The sequence below is a fragment of the Helianthus annuus genome, chromosome 7 (assembly GCF_002127325.2).
Source record: "Helianthus annuus cultivar XRQ/B chromosome 7, HanXRQr2.0-SUNRISE, whole genome shotgun sequence".
Lineage (NCBI taxonomy): Eukaryota > Viridiplantae > Streptophyta > Magnoliopsida > Asterales > Asteraceae > Helianthus > Helianthus annuus.
In genome coordinates this window covers 2,983,046-3,010,207 of record NC_035439.2, presented here as the reverse complement: position 1 = coordinate 3,010,207, position 27,162 = coordinate 2,983,046, and the positions used below count along the sequence as shown (strand labels likewise).

Genomic DNA, 27,162 nt, shown 5'->3' with positions numbered 1-27,162 from the left:
AGTTTATTGATTTTAGGGGGAGTAAATCCAAAAATCTGAAAATCCAAAAACATCGAAAAATTTCAAAAACACAAAAACAATAGAAAAACAAAAATGAGTTTCCTGGCGAGCAAAAGAGAAAATGATAGTACATCAGTGGTCTATCCAAACCTCTTTAAACCTTAAATGAAAAACGATAAGCAGCTCTATATAAGATGTATCGGTAGGCTCACAATCATTTTAAAGTGTGCATGGTGATATAAATCTTAAATTGACTAAAGACCAGGTGGGAACCATTCATTGGCATATGGTCTTAGTACCGAAATTTCGTTTGATAAATTGCCGAGGTTCTGAGATATTCGGTCTTTATGCTGCTTATCATCTGGGTATCATGGTTGTATCTTTTACCGAAAAATAACGGGGACGCAAGTCTAGATCTTCCATGATACTATACATACGTGTACATATTACATATTGCATTCGACCTCAATAAGTGATAAACAATCACATGTCCAAATCAAATAAGTGATAAAATATCACATTTATCCGGGAGTCAAGTTCGTCTCTCTGCTGTACGGAAGTACTGACCTGTTCACGGACTTGCTCCTGTGCCCTCATGCATATGAAAATCAAGTTCCTCATAAATAAGTGATTCTATCACATAGGACTTGTTTTCAAATCAAAATAAGTGAGAATCTCACATCATATACGGTCAAACAGATGATAATCAGTATACTCACCAGTAAGATGAATTCTCGTGCATACCTTGATACGGGAATGTGTCGTGATGTGGATGAACACCGGTCGGTAAGTATAAATCATACCTTAACGTATCCCCTCGCCATGATTACATCTGATAAGTTGAGCTTAAGTGGACAACAATACCGATAATTGTTATAGGATGTTTATCTTAATGTTAACTAATTGAACAACAAGAGCGTTTTGGCATGACCGTACACTGATATGATTCTCTTACCCTCGAAACTCGCAAAAAGAATGTCTGTATATATTTATTTACTGCTTTCAGTCTTTACATTTCAAATATTAAAAAATACCAAAAAGATTTTACGTGTGTTTTAATATAAACTTTGTAAAAGCCAAAAAGATTTTATCTCTACTTCATTTTCGATCGTACGATGTTGGAGCTCGAGTCTTCGTTACCTGAAACCTGAACGAAAACCGAATTGACTAAATCTTCATAAACGGTCGAAATTTGCATGTTTTGAAAGTTAAAGACTAAAATTGACAAATTTATTAAACTTTCAAACTGTCGGACGGTGTTTGATTGTGACATGGTCATACGTGTGTCATTTGTTTATGCTAACTATATTCCAAGCAGTTGTTCTCATTACGCGTTTAGATTTCTTGCATGTGCAGATCCTAAAGGCTAAGAGAACATAGTCGATGACAAGCTTCGGAATGAAGACACGACGCGAAGGCACTCAAAAGATAAACATGATCGAGTTGCCGCTGACCATCATCAACACCACAAGGATCTCAAGCATTGAAGATCAAGTCATTCACGAGCATAACTCAAGGGGGAGCTCATATTAAGGGGGAGTTTGTCAACACACTTCCTACATGATACGGGTAGTTTGTTGATACACTTTCTGCTTTCAAGACGTGAAGACTTTGAAGATCCTCCGACATTGAAGACTTAAAAGGACATCAGAGTCTTGAAGACACGAAGATCAAAGATGATCAAGATCGAGACAAAGATACAGCCAAGGGGGAGTTTGTTGGTGCACTTGTGTCTGTACTTTGTCTGTATTCGGTCACGATATAAACGATGTCCTTGTTAGTCATGTAAGTTTGACCAAGTCAACCGTCCTCCTGGTTTGACTTGGCCAAACAATTAGTATATGGTTGTACAATGTCTGTGTCGAAGGATGGACCATCGAAGGATTGCTTCAATCCATCGATGACATCGAAAGAATGCTTCGATGGATGATTGATGGACCTCGACAGATCATCCTCCGAGGCCCTGTGTATCCTTCGAAAGCTTTATGCTCGATAGATCATCTATCGAGCAGTCATCCTGATCCTTCGACAAGACTTGCTATGTTTGGGTATAAATACCCATGCAATGTGTTCACTTTCAGATAGAGAGACAGATGCACACAGATAGATAGAAAGATATTGAGAGCATTCTGTCCAGGAACACACACACACACTAGAGGGTTTGCAAAACTGATTTGTAAACATTGTGCTTGTAACCGGAACCTTTCATTCGCATTAATACAAGTGGTGTTAATCGGTGAACTTTGTGTGTTGTATTTGTGCTTGTTTAAACTCGGTTTGCATACTAGCTTGGATTCCGCACTTGCTAGTGTGTTAGTATAACAAGGTTAAGGTTGAACCTCATCCTCCGAGAGGGACCTACAGTTTCAACCCTCACCATTTCAAGTTTAAACCCGTACTGTTCCCACCCGAACCGTTTTGACCCGAATCAACGGTGGTGGGTGCCGGGGTGATAGATTTCAATTTATTTGACAACCAAACACATCAAAAAATGGAATTGAGATTCCAATTCCAATTAAAATTTTTATATTCCAAATCTAATTCCTTTAAATTATAATTCCTATACAAATTCAAATTTCAAAAAATTCTGAGAACTAAACGCACCATAAGTGTAATTAGAGATGGGCATAATGCCCGGTTCCAAACCCGAACCCGTAGAACCGACCCGGAACCGGTTCCAGTTCGTACCCGATACATAGGAGAACCGGGTCCAGGTTCAAAAAACCCGGAGGTTCCTAACCGGTTCCATTTTTTCTCATAATAAATGGGTAGTACCCGGTTCTTAACCCTACCCGGTCTATACCCGTACCCGGTTCCTATCCTGTACCCTGTTCTAACAGTACCCGGTTCCTCCAGTATAGTATACCTGGTATTATGTTACCGTTAGAACCGGTTCTATCCGTTGCTTTCTCATTAAATGCATTAAATGCCCAATATATCCGTTGGAACCGGTTTCTATCCGTTGGAACCGGTTACTAGCCGTTGTACCCGGTTACTAGCTGTTAGAACCAATTCCTATATATTGTTTTCAAATTTCATTTGTTTAACTCACCAATCTTCTTATTCTTCTTATATCATTTTCTTCTACTTCTAAATTCTAATACTTTTCTACAATGGCTTCAAAGACCTCTAAAACCACAAATTCTCCATCCGTCAATAATGTTCCTTCAAGTCAAACCGCTCCATATGTTGCTGGAACATTATCACATAATCGCAATGCAGAAGTATGGTGCAATTGGGACTTGGTCGAAATGAGTGACGGTTCGCAAAAGGCCCAATGTAAACATTGTGGCGCCTTGTTAAGCAAGGACTCTAACTCGACTCTAGCGAAGCATGCTAAAAAGTTTTGTAAAGCTTTAAAAGATTTGACACCCGGTCAAGTTCAACTCTCAAAAGATGGTACGATATTTCGCTAGGAACAAAAGATAGCTCGTGATAGGATGGCGAAGTTGGTGATTCAAAAAGCCTTGAAAGTGAAATGAAGAACTTGGGGTAATAATGTGAGTGAAGGGTGAGAATTTGGGGTTTTATAGGAAAAAAAAAACAATTTCTTTAATATAAAATCGGTTTCCAACGGTCATATATCCGTTGGAACCGATTTCAAACAGTGTTATTCAGCTTTTGGTTTGAAAGGACCCGACAGAACCGGTTCCTGTCAGTACCCGGCGTACCCAGTTTCAAACTGTACCCGAACCCGGTTCGAAAATACCCGTAACCGGCTACATCGGTTCCGTTTTTTTATACTTCTACCCGGGTTGAACCCGGATCCGGTTCCTCAGTGTACCCGGTTCCACTTAGTTATATCAGAACCCGGGTACGGGTAGTACCCGGTTCCGGGTATTCAAAATACCCGATTATGCCCATCTCTAAGTGTAATGGTTGTAATTTTTTTAAGCATCAGATCATGAAAATTGTTTGGCACATCACCAAACCACATTTTTTTTTGCTTTTTTTTTTATCTGCACCTTATAATGGTTTCACTACTTTTATGTTTTTAAACACACCTCAATCATTTTTCAATCATTACTTTTTTTTTTATTAAAATCTTATATGAATCTTATTATTATATTTATTTAAATTAGTCAAGTAAAATTAAAAACTCCATGTAAGTTAATAAAAAGTACAATACAATTTAAAATCCTAGAAAACCTAAAGTAAAATTTATATTTCTAAAAAAAAGTAGAAAAAAAGTTGCACCTAAAAATCCTTAGGAAAAACTACTCGTCATCTTCCTTGTTCTCATCCTCCATCTCACATAGGATGAGTCGGTGAATCTTGTTTTTTTTTTTTTTCAATTACATGTTTGTCCAAATCCAACATACAATCGGTGTTCATCTCAAGAACCGTGAGATTGTAGGCGTCGGTTTTTTGTTCCTTGAGGGCTAACAATCTTTTGATGTTCGCATCGAGACTCTCGACTTGCCCTTCGATGTCGAAGTTGGTTGAAGATGAACCGTGGTCGCCACCTTTTATTTTTTTTTTCACGATCTCGACAACTAGGTCAAGGGAAGGAGTTGGTTCTTCCGGCAACTCAAACTTTTAATTCAAGTCATCTAAATTTAAGTGCAAGCGCGCATCCGATGTGGCTTGAGATGATGTGGTCTTCGGTCATTTCACCGGTGCTTCCCGTTGGTCTATCAGTGGAACGAGATCAGGGGCGGATCTACCTAATGGTCAGGGGTTGCCCGGGATACCCCTCAACTTTCTTAGCGAAGTGTAATTCTTTTTCAAATCTCCGTTTTATTTATAAAGGATACCTCTAAGTAAACGTTAGGATACCCCTAAAGATTAAAGATAGGTGAAAATAATATGAAATGAAATTTTCCGGTGAAAATTCCGGCCACAAAAAGTAGTTGCAGCGGCACTTTTTTAAAAGTTGAAGAAGATGAACTTTATTTAGTTTGAACATTGGGAAAGATGAATAAAAAAGGGAAAAAAAACAACATCTCTGTCATGTCAGAAAGTCACAATTAGAGTCAAAGTCCCTTTTATCCAATTTACTTTATTTAATTCATTGTAAATATTACTTGTTTGTTTTCTTTAGTTTTTACTTTGTTTATTCTTTAATTCAGTTTAGATTTACTCACTAATAAGTTTTAGGTGTTTTTTTTTGTTGAATATATATATATATATATATATATATATATATATATATATATATATTACAAACTAAATAATATCTATAAAACTTTTAAATAATATTTAAAGTTTTATATAAGGTTATTTGTTAACGTTCTTCAGTGTGTGATACACCGGTTATTAAAGAGTGACACTATATTATAAATTATGTATCAAGAAAGGTTGATGAACAATTTTTCTTTTAAAAATAGTTGCACACGTATCAATATCTAAGTAATACATAATTTCAATTATATCTTGTCTTAAAATATTATCATATTATAATTTCGAAATCATATTACGAAGTATTTAACATTTTTTTATTCAACTCATGTAATACACGATTCTGTAACCCAGTAATTATATATATACACACACTAGCCGTACAGTGCCCCTAGGGGCTTTCGAATTATTGGGAATGACCTTTAGTAAAAGAAAATTTTTAAGGGCCCCTTTTATTAGCTGCACAGGACTCCTAAGAGCTCTTGAATTCTTAGGAAGAACCTTACACTAAAAAAAAAATTAGGATACCCCTGAATTTTTTTTCTAGTTCCGCCACTGAACGAGATGCCATTTGGTGCTTCTTTTTAAGCTTTGTCAAGTTCGCTCCGGTGTGAATGAGTGAAACTTATTATGTTTTTAGCGATTGTGAGCCTCCGCTATCAAGTCTACATCCCTAGCCCCGTTCGATCTACCACGATTGTAAGCGAGGTTGTTGTAGATGCCGTTAAATCCGGCGACTCTTCGAGGCATTTCTTTTCATTTCTCGGAATGGAATCCGCATTCCGGAATGGTTCCCGTACCCATATTCGGTGAAACGATTCACAAACACGTTTCTAAAAGTCGGCTCCCTTTTATGCGTTTCCTATTTAAAAATACATAAACATTTTTATACAACTTAAAAAAATAAGCATTATTTGACAAAAACTCACCCAAGTTGCAAAAACGATGAAAACCCTTTGTAAAAACACTATGTAACAAACTTTTTTTTCTAAAAAAATTAGGGCATGTAATAAACATATTTTTGAACGTTTTGGTTTCAAAAAACCAAAAATGCTTAGTAAATATTTTTAAAATAAGTTTTAAAATTTTATGTTACATGTAACATATCTCTGGATAAATGCTAAAAAGTTAGCCTCTAAATGGTTAAACATTATTCTGGCTCTTAATGATTGAGACCTCTTATTGGTTCAACACTTAATGATTCAGACTTCTTACTGGTTCAGCACTTAACATTAAGAAGTTGCTAATCAACCCCTTAGACTACGTAACCTGCGGTTTGATACCGGTTCGGTTCCTTCCCAGTTTGGTTGGTTTTTTATAGTGGTTTGAAACACCGATTTCGGTTCGGTTTCTATGAACAAACTGGTTCTTGCGAACACTTTTTTTTAACAGTTTTAACGACAAAAAAGTAAAAAAAAAACATAAAATACGAGTTTATTATTAATTTTTCTATAGTTTTTGAACCATTTTAGACAGTTTTTTGTAGTTTTTTTTCAATTAAATAAAATCAAATAATTGGATTGTTTTCTTACCGATGTGGAACATAAACCGGTTTGGGTTGGGTTAGGTTCGGTTGTTAAAAACCGATTCGGTTAACTGATTTTATGTTCATCTCAATAGCTTCATTTTCTATATCCGTCACGTTACAAAGTGTATGCCGCATCACTAACACACGAACATGTCAATTTTTTCACTTTTTTAAATTGCAACTTGTAATGGTTTTTCAATCATTATTATATTTTACTAAAATTTTATATAGATCTTTTTATTATTTTTATTTAAATTAGACAACTAAAATTAAAAACTCCATTAAAGTTAATAAAAGTACACACAACAATAATACTAATTTTTTTTTTCTAACATAACAATTCAGGAGTTTTTTCTGGCATTTTAGTACATTTCGTATAAATTTTAAACCTGTTGACCCATTTGACCCTTTAGATAAATTGTAGCCAGTTTTTGACTAAACCAAGTCAGTTGAAACCGGGTTTGAAGTGAAAGGATTGGGCACGACAAGGTTCAAACCTTGTGGGTCTGTTAGCGTCCAAACCGGGTTCATCCAAAATTGGTTCAAAATCAAGTTGGGTTCGGGTTCAAAACCGGAGTTGGTACCCAACCCATTATTTTGTTTGCTATCAGCTTTTATCCTCTGCTTTCTATATCTATACTCTACTCTCTTCCTTATCAATTCACATACGCACACAATATTTAGCTTAACCAATCCAGTACCAAATAATGATAAAATGCTAATCTCCCAAGAACATTAGAGAAGAACAAGGATAACTGTTGCCAATTTTCTGATCATTTCATTCCATCAAACTTAGAGTTTAAATAACAAACAACATGGAAACAGCTACCGCTAGTAATATGGAGAAACTAGATGCCTACTAAAATGAAAAAAAAACCCTCCTAATGACTCTACTGCTACTATGTATCACACGATCATCATCATCGTCAATGAATGATGGAATCAGGGTGATTAATCAAAAGTAGTGATTCTGTGCAGAAGGTCGTCATGAAGAACGAATCATGCTTCATCATGAAGGGCGTATCAGTCCAAATATCATCGCTATTTTCCGTGCAGGGTTCATAAACTTCAAGTGTTACTCGACAACCACCACCACTACATAGGCGTTCAATTATCGGTTCACCATTCTTCCGAAATCCAACAATTCTATGATATACCGAATCATGAAATGCGTTAAAACTCACAGTGAATAGTTTTGTAAGCAAGGATTTTGGGTCACCATTTTTGGTCATCATCCATACATCGCAAGCTACGTCTGATTTATCGTAATTAAGCACAACAAGAGACTCCTTACGCTTAGAGATGCATAAATGCTCAGGGTCTTCAATACTATCTTGAAGCTCTATCACTCCAAATTCTTCATTTGTCAATTCAAATGAAATTAGCTTATCACAAGATCCACTTGTATTATTAGTAATCCAATAAATAACCCCATCTATAACCACCTGATAAGAACAAAACCTAAACCCGGTCCCGGGCACACACAGATTCATTGATACGCGTCTCCAAGCCCCAGAGCTTAATGTATAAACCTGCCCGTTAGTTCTACGCGTAATCCTGACAATCTTAGGGTCAATAGTTTTAGGACAAACCCCAAAACCCAGAGCATTCAATTTATTCGGCAGCTCAATTTCAACAGATTTCCTAATTAATGGGTTCCAAAGAACAATAAGATGCTTCTTGAGATCATAAGCAAAACCACACAAGCACATCATCATCAACAATCGAAACATATTTTATCTCAAAACTTGCGTCAGAGAAAACTATCATCATCAACAATCGAAACATATTTTATCTCAAAACGTTTAGTGTACCTTACCAGTAGATGATGCAGTTGAGAATGTTTGAGGGTGTGATCAGCAATAAATTCAGAGCTATCGATCAGCGATTTCCATTGCTTTGAAACGGATCTGAATTGAAGCAAAGATTTGACAGGAACCCTTTTGATGATTTCCACTTGGAGTTCGAAAGGAATGTTGTGCGACATTTTCAGTTCGATTTTGATTTGGGGATAACTTTAGGTTTAATTACAAAAAAACTTGGGAGGAAATGAAGATTCGAAGCAAAACGACGGCGTAGGGATGTAAATATTGGGCTGTTGGGTTACAAGAGCATCCCTGGACTGGACTCTATCCCATAGTGGCCCATAACATACTTAAAAAATTAAGGGAAAATAGAAAGAACTCAATAAAAGACACCACTCGTATATCATTTTTAATTTTATTTGGGAAATTAAAGTGAATCTTTTTATATTTCGGATTTACTATCCATTCCCCTTTCATTTTTTTATATACTAGTAAATATATTTCGGATTTACTATCCATTCCCCTTTCATTTTTTTATATGCTAGTAAAAAGACCCACGTGCGTTGCGGCACGGGTAAATTACAATTGTGGAATAGATTAGTCTAAGCGTTACGTAACGATATGAAAACGTGTGTTTTGACGTAACCGAATGAACTCAATGTAACCTATATAAGCATTGCGATTGGATTAAAACGTAAAGTAAATCAGATATATACCGTATTGTCATAACGTATTATATGCGGCCCGACTAACTCAAATTCATACCGTTAAGTCCAAACATATTATATGCGACCCGACTCATACCTAGGAAACTTATTGTACGAATATATACCGTCGATCATAATGTATCGAGCCGGGGGTCTCATTTGAAGCAGCCTCTCTATTCCTACTGGGTAGAGGTAAGACTGTCTACATCCTACCCTCCTCATACCCTACCTTAGTTTTGCTATTGGTGAAATTTACTGAGTATGATGATGATAATGTGAGCCGATTGGTACGTAGGAAACTTACAAAGGGATTTATGTAAGTATTAAGAAAGAAGTTGAAATCACATTGAAATTATATGTTATTAGTTAAAAATATTACCATTGAAATTATATTTTTAAACTTAGAGTGACATTTTAGATATTTATTAAAAAAAAGGAAAAGTTAGGGTAAAAGTAAATGTCTAAGGGGTAAAAATGTGATTTAGACAAAGTTGGAGCCAAATAATTCACTTTTAAGATTATATAAATTGTGAGCTGAAGAAAAAGAAAGAATAATAGTAATGGAAAAATAATTATTTAATTAAAAAGAGAGATAGATATGGGAAAAAAAGATGTGAGAAGTTTCTTAAAGTTAAACAACTAAGGACAAGGATGGTTTTTAGTTAATTAAGAGTTGAGGATGAGAAATGGAATGTGAATGCTTAAGATTATTGTAAGAGATAATTGTCAAACCTTGATTTTCTCATTAACATTCAATGGTTTAAATAATACAAAGGAGATCAATTTGAGATCTCGTATAATTGGAAACTATTAATTACAATAATTACAATAATGGCACAATAATATTCTATTACACCCCCGCAGTCGAAGCGGGAGGTGACCGTATGCTAAGACTAGAGTGGGAGATGGTTGGCTGACGTTTAGAGGACCAGGAGACGAGATTGTCTCCTAAGTAGACACAATAACCACTCGTAGAGCGACGAGTGTCTGGGCAACCAGCCCAGTCAGCATCCGTATAAGCAAGAAGTGCGGGATCCCTGTGAGGTGACAGAGTTAGACCGTAAGAGACCGTGCCATGAATGTACCGGATGATGCGCTTGAGAGCATTCTAGTGATCTGTTTTGGGCGCGTGCATGTGCATACATACCTGTTGCACCGCATAACTGATGTCGGGCCGAGTGAAAGTGAGGTATTGCAGTGCCCCTGCCATATTGGAAGAGATAATTGTCAAACCTTGATTTTCTCATTAACATTCAAGGGTTTAAATAATACAAAGGAGATCAATTTGAGATCTCGTATAATTCAAAACTATTAATTACAATAATTACAATAATGGCACAATAATATTCTATTAAAGATAATGGTACTTATAATTTGTTTAAGTTGGGGTGTAACGTTTAAATAGGCGAAAAGACTGGTTACTTCAAGAGAACTTGTGTTTGGTTTTGTTCATTTTAAGCCTTAAGTCTAGTTGTCTAGGTTCCAACTAATTAGTACTTTTTACAAGTTTAAATGGAAGTTAGGTTCAACCCCTTTCTTGTGCAGTTACCTTTGTGCATATGCACAATATGGAAATGTATAGCGAACAGCTTGAGTATGAAGTGTTTTAACCTATAAAGCAGCTGCGGCTTTGTTTGATAACACTTTGACGATAAAGTTTATGCTCGGAATTTCTTGTTATGTGATTTTATTAGAGTTGGATCCGGTTCAGAAGAATCATACGTACTCAGCTATTAATGAGTGTCCTTTCACTTAATTTAATAAGAAAGTTATTCATCCATTTTTTTCTATTTTGTTAAGCATACGACCATCATCATTGAACAATGGAATCAGAGTGATTAAGCAGAAGTAGTGATTCTGAGTAGGAGCTCATTAATTAGAACACTGACTTAGCTTCGTCCATCCCAAGATCATTGTTGTATTCTTCGGAGGATTCGTAAACTCCAAGTGTTGTTACCACTAAACCGTACGTGGTGCGCTATCAGTTGACCATTCCTCCTAAATCCAATTATAGAGCATATGACTTAAAACCAAGTAATATCTTTTTCTAATAAAACGGTTTAGTATTTTTTTGTTTTTGGCATTTTAATACACTTCGGATAATTACCCATTTGACAACTTAGATAAATCATAACTTAATCGACATGTTTATTTGTGAAGGTCAATGCAGGTTTCTTCTTTGAAGAGTTTTTCTGTATCTAGTTGTAGAGGGCACGGAAGATTCCCATAATGACGCCATGATGACGTGATCATGATGATGTCATCATCATCATCATGTTGTCGTCACTGCATGTCGAGTCAAACCGACGGAGGAACGTCGTGGATCATGATGATGTCATCATCATCTTGTACAGTCTTGTTTTACAAAAAATCTGAAAGCCTTGATATTTTTCAAGGATGTTCATTCAAAAGCTACAATGCTTTTAATTACAAACAATGCAGCACTAGTTCAAAGTATCAAATAACTTCTAGAAAATTTGTTCATCACAATTTCTAAAACCGATTTATGGCATGCAGATACGATTATGAAAAAATACTCGTCAACAGTTGATCTTCACAGGCTTTGCATCTGCAGCTTTGTTTGGTCACACTTTGACTATAAATTTTATGCTTGGAATTTCTATTGTTTTCATCTCATTGCATCAGGTATCACACATCTCAGGAGGTTAATTGTCCTCATAATACATTCAACTTGCTATGTGATTTTACTAATTTAGCCCTTGTTTCGTTTATTTTCTAGTTTCTGCAAAAGGAAGAAAAAAAATGGGGTTTTGGAGTTGAACACTTGAACCGGTTAAGAACAATCATAGGTACGTTAATGACCGTCCTTTCACTTAATAAGAAAACTAATCAACTTTTCTTTCTTTCTTTCTTTATAACTTTTTAAGCCCGAACACTTCTTTTTACCTGTAAATAAGGACCAATTCGTAAACATAGCAGCAGGGGCAAATGATAAAGTACAGATGTTCAATGATTTATATAATTTAGTTCACTAGAAACTTTTTTTTTCTAAATTTTTATACTCAGGCTAGTCATCATTAATTTCATGAAATAATTTTAGTTCATAAGAAACTTTTTTTTTTCTAAATTTTTACTCTCAGGCTAGTCATGATAAAAGAATACCTCGTACTTCCTAGCTGGGTTTTAAAAAGCGCACGTGAGACGTGAGGCGCAAGCCTTGTCGCCTTTAGTAGCCCGAGGCGCGCTTTTAACAAGAAGCGCCAAAAAAACGCAATTTTGGGGGCTTTCTGGCTTGAGGCGCGCGCCTCTTGTACCTAGGGTGTTTTTATGCATCAAACTGTTGTACCGTAGGTTTTTTGGCTTGTACTTGTAGGTAAAATCATATATTAATTTTATTTACAACTATATTTTGGATAGGGGATTCTAAAAACCTATGGTATATATAAAAAATTATATAATCACTTTGCGCCTCAGGGGTACGAAAAGACCACCACTTTTGTGCTTTGCGTCTCGGTTTTAGACCTCTTCTCTTCTTAAAACCAAGACTTGAATTGACCAGAGTAAGTTTCTAAAATTACTATGTTGATTCGGCTGTATTTTTTTAATAGAAGATAAAGCGGAATAAGTCACCCAAACTGGGCAAAGGACATGTTGACTTTTGCCTTTTAGTGCAAGTCAAAACAAGCAAGTTGGGCCAACCTCCAAATACTTGTTTATCCATTTCTTTTGGACTTCTGAAGTCTTTAAAACTAGGTGGACTTTCTTTCCTTTTGTGACAATTTAATACACTTAGGATAACTTTGAAGATGGTTGACCAATTTGACCCTTTAGATAAATCTCCTAAGAACATTAGAGAAGATCATGAACAACTGTTGCAATTTTCTAATCATTTCATTCCGTCAAACTTTCAATATAAATAACAAACAAAATGGAAATAGCTACCACTACCACTAACTAATAATATGGAGAAACTGGATTCCTACTAAAATGAAAATAAAATTAACCTCCTAATTAACTCTACTGCTACTACCAACGTAGATGTTGGCAACGTGGTGTGTATCACACGGCCAACATCAATGAGCGATGGAACCAGGATGATTAAGCAGAAGTAGTGATTCTGTGTGGAAGGTTGTCATGAAGCGCGAATCATTATTTATCATGAAGCACAAATCAGTCCCAATATCATTGCTCTGTTCCGTGCAGGGTTCATAAACTTCAAGTGTTGTTAATCGAAAACCATACCTTCTACGATGGTGTTCAATTATCGGTTGATCATTCTTCCTAAATCCAACAATTCTATGATATATCGAATCATGAAATGCCTTAAAACTCACAGTGAATAATTTTATAAGCAATGATTTTGGATCAACATTTTTGGTCATCATCCATACACCGCAAGCTTCGTCTGATTTATCGTAATTAAGCACAACAACAGACTCCTTAACCTTAGAGATGCATAGATGTCCAGGGTCTTCTAAACTATCTTGAACCTCTATCAATCCAAATTCTTCACTTGTCAAATTAAATGAAATTATCTTATCACAAGATCCACTCTCATTACAAGTAACCCAATAAATAATCCCATCTATAACTTCATGATAAGATCTAAAGCTAAACCCGGTCCCGGGCACACGCAGATTGATTGATATGTGTCTCCAAGCCCCAGAGCTTAATGTATAAACTTGAGCGTTAGCTTCACGGATAATGTTGACAATCTTAGGGTCCATAGTTTTAGGACAAACCCCAAAACCCAGAGCATTCAATGTATAAGGAAATACAATTTCAACAGATTTCCTAATTGATGGGTTCCAAAGAATAATAAGATGCTTCTTGAGCTCATAAGCAAAACCACACAAGCACACCAATCCGTGAGAGGAAGCGATTATTCGAGGATGGGTAAGTAGCTTAGCAGTCGGAGAAACAGTGGGAGAAAACTTGTGTCGGGGAAAACTGTCATCATCAACAATCGAAACATATTTTATCTCAGAACCGTTAGGGTATCTTACCAGTAGATGTTGCGGCTGAGTCTTGTTGTTGAGGGTGTGATGAGTGATGAATTCAGAGCTATCGATCAGAGACTTCCATTGCTTTGAAACGGATCTGAACCGAATCAAAGATTTGACAGGAAGAACCCTTTTGATGATTTCAGCCTGGAGTTCGAACGGAATGTTATCCGACATTTTTGGACGGATTTTCATGTTTAGGGTTTCAACATTCTGGAAGCGTTGAAGGGAAGAACTGAAATATGAGTTTAGGGTTGTTGGGCTTCATGTACAATGGGCCTTGGATCATGGATGAGTCCTGATTAGAAGTGAACATTTCGATTCATTTTAGTAATAGGTTTACACAGTTATTTTCTTATTTTTTGATTTGTGCTTTAACTGGTTATTACTTTAACTTGTTATTTTTGGTTAATTGTCATTTTTTTCGTTTTTTCCCGGTTAAGGTTAACCGGTACATCGTTTAAAAACCGGTTATTTCTAAAGAAATCCCTAACAGTGTATACAGGTTCAGAAGATAGAAAAAAGAACAATTTATTGGTATTGTTTCAATATTGTCATCACGCTGACATACTTGTTCAATTATCCGTTACTAAGGGGGTGTTTGGGATTGAGTTTCGAAATGGCTTGTTAACTTATTGGAGCCACTAAGTCAACAAGTCATTTGGAAAAGTTTCAAATCCTGGCTTTTGAAAATGATTTATTAGCTTTTCCAAAAAGCTAATAAGAAAAAGGTAATAAGTCAATAAGTCATTTCCAAACACCCTCTAAAGATCATTACGATTACATAGTGTTTAATTATGGTCGATCATTATTCCTAAATCCAATAATTTTATAGCATATTGAATCATTTGCTGCCTTAAAACTAACAGTGAATGGTTTCGTAAATGAGGATTTTTGGATCTCCATTATTGCTCATCGTTCATACACCGTAGACCATGGCTCTTTTATCATAACTAAGCATGTCAGGATACTTAAGCTTGATACACGGGTGGACACATAACCAAGTACAACGACAAGTCTATCCTTGTACCAGTAGCGGCACACATATATATAAAGAGAGACGCACAAACACATGAGACCTATCATGATATACAAGGATATTTGAAAAGAACAAAACCAATCTAAACCAACCACAATGATCCTTGCTAGAAAATGTTTGATAGAACAAAAACATATGTATTACAAGGATGTTTGCGACCCTTACATGTATGCTTGCAAGAATGTTATGAGATGTAGACTTGCGAGAAAAAAAAAGGTTTAAAAAAAAATAAATACTAGCAAGGGATGGGTTGAAATCGTACAGCCATTTAGATAAATACCACATCATAAATTCATAAAACCACCCTAGATCGACTTTCAACCAAAGATTAAGGATTTGCAACACAAAGGATTGAATATCCGCGCCAATTATCCCAAACATATATCATGATGAAATACTAGGAGTGGCAAAATGGGTGGGTTGGGTAGGTTTAGGTAATAGGTTAGGATGGGTATGAGTTAGGATGGGTTTGGGTTAAGATAGGTTTATTAAGAAATAAGTTAGAATTGATTTAGGTCAAGATAAGTTTTTGTCAAGATAGATTTGGGCATGATAAAAAATTCTAAAAAATCCAAAAAATTATAAACAATCAAAAAAATAATAAAAAAAGTAAAAAAAATTCTAAAAAATCCAAAAAATAATAAAAAAATCCAAAAAATAATAAAAAATCCAAAAGAATTCTAAAAAATAAAAATAATAATAATAAATCAAAAAAAAATTCTAAAAAATCAAAAAATTCTAAAAAATTCTAAAAAATCCAAAAAATAAAAAAAATAATAAAAAAATTCTAAAAAATAAAAAAAATAAATAAAAAAATAAAAAACAAAAAAACAAAAAATTTCTAAAAATAAAAAAAATTCAAAAAATAAAAAAAACAATAAAAAATAAAAAAAATCTAAAAAATTAAAAAAATTAAAAAAATTCCAAAAAATCAAAAAATAAAAAAGAGTTAATTACACCGTTAGTCCCTGTGGTTTATGGAAAATAACAAGGTCAGGTACTAATATTTTAAAATCACGTTCTAAGGTACTAACTTTTCATTTTTTAACAATCTGAAGTATTAACACTAACTTTTGTTAATTTTTCAGTTAACTTAGAGTAAAATTACTAAAATACCCTTTTATAACTATATGGCCATTTATGTAATTAACTTAATTTTAATTCAGGGACTATTTGTGTAATTACTATACTTGACTAAAACCCAACCCATCTCTACCCACCCTATTCCTCTCACACAACCCAGACAACCACCAGCATCATCACACAACCGTTCCCCATAACTGATGATGATGGTCACCGGCGTTCGACCACCGTTGGCCACCACCCTCTACTCTTATCGCCGCCCACCTCACCCCAAACTGACACTACCACTACTAGCCATCCAGACCTGCAACTCAGATCTGCAACTACAAGTGACGGCGACACATCATAAGCGAGTTATTTTGTATTCTGTTATGTTAATTGATTGATGAATTTATGTGTGGTTATTTGGGGGAAATGTTCAATGTGTGAATTTTTTTGTAGAGATTTTGGTGTATACGTCGATGTTAGATTCATTTAAAGAATCGGATTTTGTGTAGAAATTTGGGCGAGAATTAAACAAAAAAGAACCATTTTATTTGCTGAAATCTGAAATTACCATATGAGATGAAACTTTGCACACCAATTGCTCGATCAAAATTCTAAGAAAGGTTTTTTATTTGTGGGGATTACTTTCTCAGTTTTGATTTTTGGTCAATTAACCCTTTTCCATTTATGCTCTGTTTCTTTCTTGAAGATGTTGAATGGACAGGATGGTTTAATTTGATGAAATTATGCAACAAAAGGATTGAAAAAGCCGTTTAGGTGGATTCAAGAATCAGTTTTGATAAGCTGACCCTCCTACTTAACGATTGTAGAGTGGATTAAGACAAAGTAATTACACAGTGGGAAAGCATTGTAGAGTAATTACACAAACGGTCCCTGGATTAAGATAAAGTTAATTACATAAATAGCCCTTGTAGTTGAAAAAGGGTATTATAGTAATTTCATTCAAAGTTGACAGAAAAGTTAACAAAAGTTAGTGTTAATACCCCAGATTGTTAAAAAATGAAAAGTTAGTACCTTAGAACGTGATTTTAAAATATTAGTACCTGACCTTGTTATTTCCCATAAACCACAGGGACTAACAGTGTAATTAACTCAATAAAAAAAATCAAAAAACGTTACATTCTAGGTACTAATAGTTTAAAATCACATTCAAGGGTATTAACTTTTCATTTTGTAACGTTTGGAGGTATTAGCGTTATTTTTAAGTTTAAAATCACATTCGATTAGTACCTAAATATGTTATTTTGTGCAAACCACAGGGACTACCTATGTTAATACCCTAGAAGTTAATACCTCCAAACGTTACAAAATGAAAAGTTAATACCCTAGAAGGTGATTTTAAACAATTAGTACCTAAGTATGTTATTTTGTGCAAACCACAGGGACTAACTATGTAATTAACTCTTCTAAAAAACCCTAAAAATCATAAAAAAAATTAAAAAAAATCAAAAATATTCTAAAAAATCCAAAAAAATTTAAAAAAAATCCAAAAAATTCAAAAATATAACAAAATTAAAAAATAAAAATTCAAAAAAACAAAAAAAATAATAAAAAATTCAAAAAATACTAAAAAATCAAAAAATTTCTAAAAAATAAAAGAAACAATAAAATATCTAAAAAAAAATTCTAAAAATAAAAAAATTTAAAACTGATAAAAACCCAAAAAATTCCAAAAAATCCAAAAATTAAAAAAAAAAATAAAAAATCAAAGAAATTCTAAAAAATAAATAAAATTCTAAAAAATCAGAAAAATAATAAAAAATTCAAAAAATTCTAAAAAATAAAAAAATATGCAAAAAGTTCAAAAAAATCAAAAAAACCAAAAAAAATTAAAAATAATAAAAAATTCCAAAAAATCCAAAAAATAAAAAAAAATCTTAGAAATTCAAAAAAATCAAAAATTTATAAAAACCTAAAAATAAAAAAATAATAAAAAATTCAAAAAAAATTAAAAAATCTAAAGAATTTCAAAAAAATCAAAAAAATTATAAAAAATAATAAAAAATCCAAAAAATTCTAAAAAAAATCAAAAAAGTTAAAAAATAATAAAAAACCCAAAATTTCTTTTTTGAATTTTTAGAATTTTTTGGGTTTTTTATTATTTTTTAGTTTTTTTATAATTTTTTGGATTTTTTATTATTTTTAGAATTTTTTTGATTTTCTTGATTTTTTTTGATTTTTTTGATTTTTGATTTTTTGTATTTTTGATTTTTTATTATTTTTTATTATTTTTTTTATTTTTATAATTTTTTAGAATTTTTTTTGATTTTTTAGATTTTTTTTATTTTTAAGATTTTTTTTATTTTTAGAATTTTTAGAATTTTTTGGATTTTTTTTGATTATTTTGATTTTTTTAGAATTTTTTTGATTAATTATTATTTTTTATTCTTTATAATTTTATTTTATTTTTTAGAATTTTTTTGGATATTTTTGATTTATTAGAATTTTTTTTGATTTTTTATTATTTTTTTGATTTTTTAGAATTTTTTGCATTTTTTAGATTTTTTTTTGCATTTTTTTATTATTTTCGGATTTTTTTAGAATTTTTTGGATTTTTTAGAAAATTTTTATTATTTTTATTTTTTTTTTAAATTTTTATTATTTGTGAAGCCAACCTCTACGAACACTTGAAAAGATGAAAAATCTGTCTGTGATGCTCTTTTTTGAGTTACCCATGTACCCTGTGTAATACCCATCCTTACCCACGAATTATCTTAAATAGATATCATATAACCCATCCTGACCCATCCTTAGTTATTTCTTAACCCATTTTAACCCATTCTCATTTTTAAAATGACCCAAAATAACCCAAAAAACCCAAATGGGTTTTATTTGCCAGGCCTATGAAATACGGTCATCAATCATCATAGAATGACAGAATCAGAGTGTTTAAGCAGAAGTAGCGATTCTGTGTAAAAGGTCTTCAGGATACACGAATCAAAGGCTACAGACACCAGAAGATGATTGTTGTGTTCAGAGCAGGATTCGTAAACTTCAAGCGTTGTTACCGGTAAATCATCATGCTCCCTAGTGCTGCATTATCAAGTGACCATTCTTCCTAAATCCAATTATTCTATCATCTTTTCGCTTTAAACTAGCGGTGAATAGTTTCGTAAACTTGGATTTTGGACCACCAGTTTTTATCACGGACCATACATCACAAACCATGGCAGTCTTAATGTATACAAGCACAACAAGAGAACCTTTAAAGTTAGAGATGGAAAGATCTTTAGCGCGTGTGAAACTATCTAGAAGCTCTACCTCATCGAACTCTTCACTTGTCAAATCAAATGAAATAATCCGAAGGGGATGATTATCAGAAGCAATCCAATGAATAACCCCATCAATCTATAACCACTGCCCTACTTAAAATACTAGCTGCATTAAGAGGCCAAGTGGCCAACGTAGATTCAATGATATACTTCTCCAATACCCTGAGCTTAACGTATAAACCTCAGCCTTCCAACTGAATTCAGACCGACAAACCTCAGCCTTCCAACTGAATTCATTTCAGACCGACTGTAAGAGCGCACAATTGTGACGATGTTAGGGTCACTAGTTTTAGGACAAACCCCAACTCCAATACCAAAAACAAGGGATCCATACGGAATTGGTATACGTATACCAACAGATTTCCCAACTGATGGGTTCCAAAGAACAACCAGTATCTTTTTTTTTTCAGAAAACCCGAACAAAGACACCAATCCGTGAGAGCAATCGAGTATTGACACAAGCCCAAATAGCTTAACAATTGGAGGAACAAAAGGGGGAAACTTGTGGTGGGGGAAGCTATCATTATCAGCTATTGACTGCTTAGTACACACGACAATAAAACTAAGTTTTTTTTTTCTAACATAACAATTCAGGAGTTTTTTCTGGCATTTTAGTACATTTCGTATAAATTTTAAACCGGTTGACCCATTTGGTCCTTTAGATAAATAGTAGCCGGTTTTTGACTAAACTGAGTCAGTTGAAACCGGGTTTGAAGTGAAAGGATTATGCACGACAAGGTTCAGGTCTGTTAGCTTCCAAACCGGGTTCATCCAAAATTGGTTCGAAATCAAGTTGGGTTCGGGTTGAAAACCGGAGTTGGTAACCAACCCATTATTTTGTTTGCTATCAGCTTTTATCCTCTGCTTTCTATATCTATACTCTACTCTCTTCCTTATCATTTCACATACGCACACAATATTTAGCTTAACCAATCCAATACCAAATAATGATAAAATGCTAATCTCCCAAGAACATTAGAGAAGAACAAGGATAACTGTTGCCTATTTTCTGATCATTTCATTCCATCAAACTTAGAGTTTAAATAACAAACAACATGGAAACAGCTACCGCTAGTAATATGGAGAAATTAGATGCCTACTAAAATGAAAAAAAACCCTCCTAATAACTCTACTGCTACTATGTATCACACGATCATCATCATCGTCAATGAATGATGGAATCAGGGTGATTAAGCAAAAGTAGTGATTCTGTGTAGAAGGTCGTCATGAAGAACGAATCATGCTTCATCATGAAGGGCGTATCAGTCCAAATATCATTGCTATTTTCCGTACAGGGTTCATAAACTTCAAGTGTTACTCGACAACCACCACCACTACATAGGCGTTCAATTATCGGTTCACCATTCTTCCGAAATCCAACAATTCTATGATATACCGAATCATGAAATGCGTTAAAACTCACAGTGAATAGTTTTGTAAGCAAGGATTTTGGGTCACTAATTTTTGGTCATCATCCATACATCGCAAGCTACGTCTGATTTATCGTAATTAAGCACAACAAGAGACTCCTTACGCTTAGAGATGCATAAATGCTCAGGGTCTTCAATACTATCTTGAAGCTCTATCACTCCCAATTCTTCATTTGTCAATTCAAATGAAATTAGCTTATCACAAGATCCACTTGTATTATTAGTAATCCAATAAATAACCCCATCTATAACCACCTGATAAGAACAAAACCTAAACCCGGTCCCGGGCACACACAGATTTATTGATACGCGTCTCCAAGCCCCAGAGCTTAATGTATAAACCTGCGCGTTAGTTCTACGCGTAATCCTGACAATCTTAGGGTCCATAGTTTTAGGACAAACCCCAAAACCCAGAGCATTCAATTTATTCGGCAGCTCAATTTCAACAGATTTCCTAATTGATGGGTTCCAAAGAACAATAAGATGCTTCTTGAGATCATAAGCAAAACCACACAAGCACACCAATCCATGAGAGGAAGCGATCATTCGAGGATGGGTAAGTAGCTTAGCAGTCGGAGGAACAGTCGGAGAAAACTTGCGTCGGAGAAAACTATCATCATCAACAATCGAAACATATTTTATCTCAAAACGTTTAGTGTACCTTACCAGTAGATGATGCAGTTGAGAATGTTTGAGGGTGTGATCAGCAATAAATTCTGAGCTATCGATCAGCGATTTCCATTGCTTTGAAACAGATCTGAATTGAAGCAAAGATTTGACAGGAACCCTTTTGATGATTTCCACTTGGAGTTCGAAAGGAATGTTGTCCGACATTTTCAGTTCGATTTTGATTTGGGGATAACTTCATTTAACAGGGGGAGGGTGTAACACCCCGTGTTTTCGAATGTCAAAGTCAAAGTCAAAGTCCAAGCCAACTTTGACTTTCTTTGACTGTAGATAGTCGATTTTGTGTTTTAGTTGTATTATGTGGAGTAAGTGTTGTAATCAGCAAGAACCGAAGTAATCGAATGTGTTTTAACGCGAACCGATCTACGACTGTGAATGATAGGAAGTAACAATGCGATAAAGATAACCAATCCGTAATCAAACCGATCTAACAATCAATCGAACTCGAGACTCGAATTATGCGAATTTTGGTATTATTATACGTATGTGTGTGCCTTATGTGTTACTTGTGCGTGCTTACTTTATGTTTGGTGTGGTATTTAAGCAAATCAATCGAAAACCGAATCGAAACTCGAAAAGCAATCGAACTCAATCGAAACCGACATCGAAACATGACTTATAGAAGATTGTATGTTAGATATAGTGGTTGGGATTAAAAGTAATTTGACTAGGAACTCTATCGTATCCGTATCATCGTCCATCGAAATCGAAACATCGAAAATCGTCGCAAAATACTCGAAGTGCGTGGCGGATCGAACAGGAAGCATCCTGATCGAACAGGCCAGCCGATCGGCTGCCACTTTCCTCTTTTGGAAGCCTATAAATAGGGCTGTCATTGTCATACTTTCCATTTTTGGAAAGCTCTAACCGAACCAGCTATCTTCTTCACTTTTTCTCAGATTTCTCCCAATCCCGGTAAGTTTTCACTCTAATTCTTGTACGTTCTTGATCATTACTTGATTCTACACCTTTCTATCTTTTAAAACTTGGATTTTAACCGTGAAATCATCAAGATCTAAGTGTTCTTGGGTGATGTCATCATGGTGTTCTTGAAGAACACCATGTTTTGGCCTCATTCCACTATGATTAGCTTAGATCTAACCGATTTCCACATAAACAAGTTAAGATTTATCAAAAATCTAAACATCCACAAGTTGTGGAGGATTGAAAGAAGGAATTCCAACTTCCTTTCAACTCTTTTACACTCAAAGCCTTCAAACCGATAGAAACGAAGCTTGAACCGGCTAACTAATAATTCAAACAGTTAAAAGGTTCGAGATTCGGGATCTATGAACAAGGTTCACCGATTTCGGGTTAAACTCTAAAACCGACATTCCGAATCGTTCACCGGCCGGACTTGGGTGATTCCTGTTCGAGCCAAGGGAACAAGTAGGAACGGAGGTTATCATAGTTCAACACGTTGTCAAGTTACCTTGAAAGAATGACAAATAAACAAACAGCCAAGTGTTAGACGAAAGGCCGACCAGGTCAGAAATGCTGGCCGAACGGCTAGGCTGTTCGAACAGCCCAGCCGATCGGACACACCAGCCGATCGACCGGGCCAGCCGATCGGCTAACACATGGCGTCCCACCCTTCCAAACTTTTGAAGTATAGTATTGACGAAGTAATGTTCAATCGAATGGGTCACTCGATTGGTAAACATTACTGTTCGGATCATGAGATACTATGCTTCAACACTTAATCGTTTTCACAACTCGTTCGTAGTAAGGAATGTCAGCCGATCGAACAGACTGTTCGATCGAGTGACATTCAGTGGAGGACCACTCCTGAAGTTCCTAGCCGATCGAGTGAGCTAGCCGATCGAGCGAACCGCTCGATCGACCGACTTGAAAGGTAGGAACACTTCAGTGTTCTCGAATGCTGCAACGAAAACTTCAAAAGTTCAAATCCTCAAACACAAACACACCAGAGGAAGAAACAATCCACTCGAATGGTCCAACCGATCGAGCCAACCGGCCGATCGAACAGGACTGTCCAATCGGATATACCAGCCGATCGAACAGGCCGTCCGATCGAACCTGCCGTTCGATCGACCAGCCCATTCGATCCATCCATACTTGTTTACTTTTCCGCGTTACTTATTATTATGCTATCGAACTATTCAGGCTAATCTTACTCTCGGCGCTCCCTCCAATCCACAATCAATCACTGTGAGTATACTCGATCCCTTTTTGCTTTTAGCACTTTTGGGTGTTACATACGTTACCTATCAAATCACAATCAAACACAAACTATTTGAATGCTGACCATTTGCATGTGCTACTTGACTAAATGTATGCTGTTTATTATGTTTACACGTGGAATGCTATCTACCTGCCTTAGCAACATAGTACTATAGTTTGGACTCAGCACCCGTTCACACGGGGGTTGTTAAGGACAAATACTTGCATGGATTACGGTGGTAATCATGTATTGCGAACCGTCTCGGACGGTCAACCCGCAGTCGTTGGTATCGATGGTCCCATGTCGATAATTAACATGCATCGTTTTCCTCTGCGTACGTGCCTGGTTATGCGTAAACTATTCGAACTCTATATGCTATTACTAAACTTGTGTGCTCACCTTTACATTTTATGTATTGACAATATTTTAACGTATGTGATAGGTAATTAGGATGCTTATCTGCTAGGGAAGCGAGGCTAGAATAAAGCTCTAGAGGCCAATGAATAGTTGTAGGTCGTGGTCTACCTAGGGGTCTCTAGAAGCAAATAAACAATTGCCATGGAGTCGTTGGAGTTGTCCGATCCGGGGTCTATGGAATTAGCTGTCTGTAGATCTTGTCCGGATAAGTCTTAATGACTTCAAGCAATACCTTTATTCATTTGGGTTGTAATAATTAAATCTGAGTTGTCGGAACGGAATTTATTTGCCTAGTTGCTTCTATGATAACTTGTTTATTTATTTAGGATACGGTATGGGACGTATCATTAAACTGAATTTGTAATAATAGTTGTTGTGGAAACTTCTGGACAATCTGCTTCGCTCAGTGCCGCGCCCCGATGATTCCGCCATCGGTTGTGGTGTGACAGATTGGTATCAGAGCCATAACTATAGGGAATTAGGCAGACACGACCTAGTCCGGGTCGCTGTCTTAGAGACCTAGACTATAGTTAGGAACCATCAGACCCAGTTTATGTGCTTTATTCTGTAATTCTTCACTATCACTGCGCTCAAATTTTCAACTAACGTCAGGCGATTCAGTCAGGAAGAGGTGTGAAAACCGCAAACTCCCGACTAAATTTCCTGACTTATGGGGATTTTATTCCTTCATCTCGATATTTTCGTCAATAAACGAGGAGAATTATACCAAATCAGGTGTGAAACCCCCATTTTGAAGAAAGTTCTTCTCGATTTTACTAAAAACAAGGAAGAAATTGCTAAGCCAAGGGGTGAAACCCTAACCTTAGCAGTTTGTTCTGTATTTTGTTCATCACACCAAAGCTTCGATGGACTCCAACGACCTGAACTCACAAGTATGACCTAGGAGGCGCGTGTGGAATGCCCAAGAATCGAGGCAGAAACACAACCTCTAGAGTCGGAAGTGATGACAAGTCTACTGTGAATAGTCGAGTTGCCTTGGTTAGTCGATGTCTAGTAGCCGCAGACAATCTATCTCTCGATTTTATATGTTTCGAATTTGACAAGTCATCAAGTACACTTGTTGATTTTATGTGTTTATGTGTGCTTTCTCTGTTTTGTGTTTATATTTGCTTTCTCTGTTTTATTTTGGGATGATGTTCGATTCTGCTATCATTTTAATCAACAACACACGACTCGTACTGTTATTCTATCCCTAATCAACACCCAGCTATCGCAAATCTAGACGGTATCATACTATACTGTGCTATACGACTAAGTTAGGTTATACTATACGATGCTATTCGATACGATATTCGAACGACACGCGAACTTTGAAGGATAGGTTTCTGTTTTCTGACTACCTCAGTGATTAAATGCCTAGGTAATTTACGTGTGTCTGTGTTTTGTGCTTCTGTGCTTCTGTGTTCTATGTGCTTCGGTGCTTACGTGTATATGTGGTTATGTGCTTATGTGTTTATGTGATACGTATTTCGACGTAATTCTAAGCTTTAGATAGTAGTAGACGTGTGAGGTGAGATTCGATTACGTTGTGTTGAGTCCTGTGACGATGTCTATTGCAGACCATGTCGTCGTCTGGATCACGTCACCGTCTTACTCGCCAAGAAAAGAGAGACCGACGTCTCGCTGCTATCATCTCCAAACAAGTGGCGAAAGCCGTGAGTGAGGTGTATGAAAATGCCAGCAAAACGTCTGAGGAATCCCGAGCTGAGAACCCTAAGGATTCAAGCAAGACCGCTTTTAGCTTCAAGCAGTTTAAGGCATGCGGACCGAAGGAGTTCACCGGTGAGGATGGCCCTACCGCCATGTTTCATTGGTTTGACTCAGTTGAAGTCACCCCGCGACAAAGCGGATGCCCCGAAAATCTCCGTACTCTCAATGCTACTGGCGTCTTCCAGTTCCGTGCTCTAGACTGGTGGACTGCTGAACGAAACAAGCGTGGGAATGATGCAGCTTACGAGCTGACATGGGAGGAACTGAAGGCAATTATGATCGATGAATTCTGCCCTCCTCATGAACGCCAAAAGCTGGAGGATGAATTCTGGGTCATCAAGCAGAAAGACGGTGACAACGCTGCCCTCACTGCTCGCTTCAAGCAGCTTAGTATCATATGTCCCGATCAGGTCAAGACTCCAGAGATGACCATCAAGAAGTATATCCGAGCTCTGCCAGACTGTGTAGCAGATTTTGTTCACGCCTCCAAGCCAGCAACGATCGAAGAAACCTACCTACTCGCCGCTGAGATCAACGATAAGCGAGTCAAGTCTGGTTTCTGGGATAAGCAAACCAAGTCTCTGCATCAAGCCACTGCGACACCCACCGACTCATCTGCTCAATCCTCCAAGTCTTCAAGAAGGAAGAAGAAGAACAACAACAGCTCCAGAAACAAGAGTTGTGCTGCCGCGACAAACGCCACTCCCCTGCAAGCGGTACCAGCTCAACAGCAGCACCACCAGCGCTCAGCTCCAGTGATCAATGCACCGCCAGCGAAGCGTGCATACACAGGCCCTCACCCACTCTGCCCGACATGTTCGTATCATCATCCAGTGGGTCTAGCTTGTCGTTTTTGCGCTCACTGCAATCTGTACGGTCATTTCACTGCGAACTGTCGCTATGGTCCTCGTCAAGCCCCAGTTCAAGCTACTGTCAACCAAGCTCTACTCCCTGCCCCTCAGGGCCAGCAAGCAGCTCAAGCACCAGCAGTCAATGCTCGAGTCTGCTTTGCATGTGGTGACCCTAACCACTTTGCCAACAGATGCCCGAACAGGGTAGTCAAGCAAGAGCCCCAGCAGCAACAGCAGCCTCAGCAGCAGCAGCAAGCAGCCCATGCCCGAACTTTCAACATCAATGCCCGCCAGGCTCCGGCGGATAACAACGTGGTTAATGGTACGTTCCTAGTG

General features: G+C 36.1%; 2 protein-coding genes across 2 annotated transcripts; both read right to left on the bottom strand.

Annotated features, from left to right (window-relative positions):
- Window positions 1–12,984: 12,984 nt before the first annotated feature.
- On the bottom strand, window positions 12,985–14,426 carry LOC110867588 (putative F-box protein At1g47790). The gene has a single exon (XM_022116566.2). It carries the CDS (start codon window positions 14,318–14,320, stop codon window positions 13,196–13,198), a length of 1,125 nt encoding a protein of 374 aa, XP_021972258.1. The 5' UTR covers window positions 14,321–14,426; the 3' UTR covers window positions 12,985–13,195.
- A 5,267-nt stretch (window positions 14,427–19,693) lies between these two features.
- LOC110869331 (putative F-box protein At1g47390) lies at window positions 19,694–21,789 on the bottom strand. Its single transcript, XM_022118631.1, has 2 exons — window positions 21,007–21,789; window positions 19,694–20,062 (listed from the first exon to the last, which is right to left on the bottom strand). The coding sequence occupies exons 1-2, from the start codon at window positions 21,787–21,789 to the stop codon at window positions 19,694–19,696; spliced, it is 1,152 nt and encodes a 383-aa protein (XP_021974323.1).
- Between the last annotated feature and the right edge of the window lie 5,373 nt (window positions 21,790–27,162).

Excerpts from the sequence above, each read along its gene's own strand:
- LOC110867588 (XM_022116566.2), bottom strand. The coding sequence starts at position 14,320 with ATGAAAATCCGTCCAAAAATGTCGGATAACATTCCGTTCGAACTCCAG.
- LOC110869331 (XM_022118631.1), bottom strand. The coding sequence starts at position 21,789 with ATGTCGGACAACATTCCTTTCGAACTCCAAGTGGAAATCATCAAAAGG. Across the intron at positions 20,063-21,006 it reads AATCAGACGTAGCTTGCGAT|TCAATAGCTGATAATGATAG; the intron begins GTATGGATGATG and ends TGTACTAAGCAG.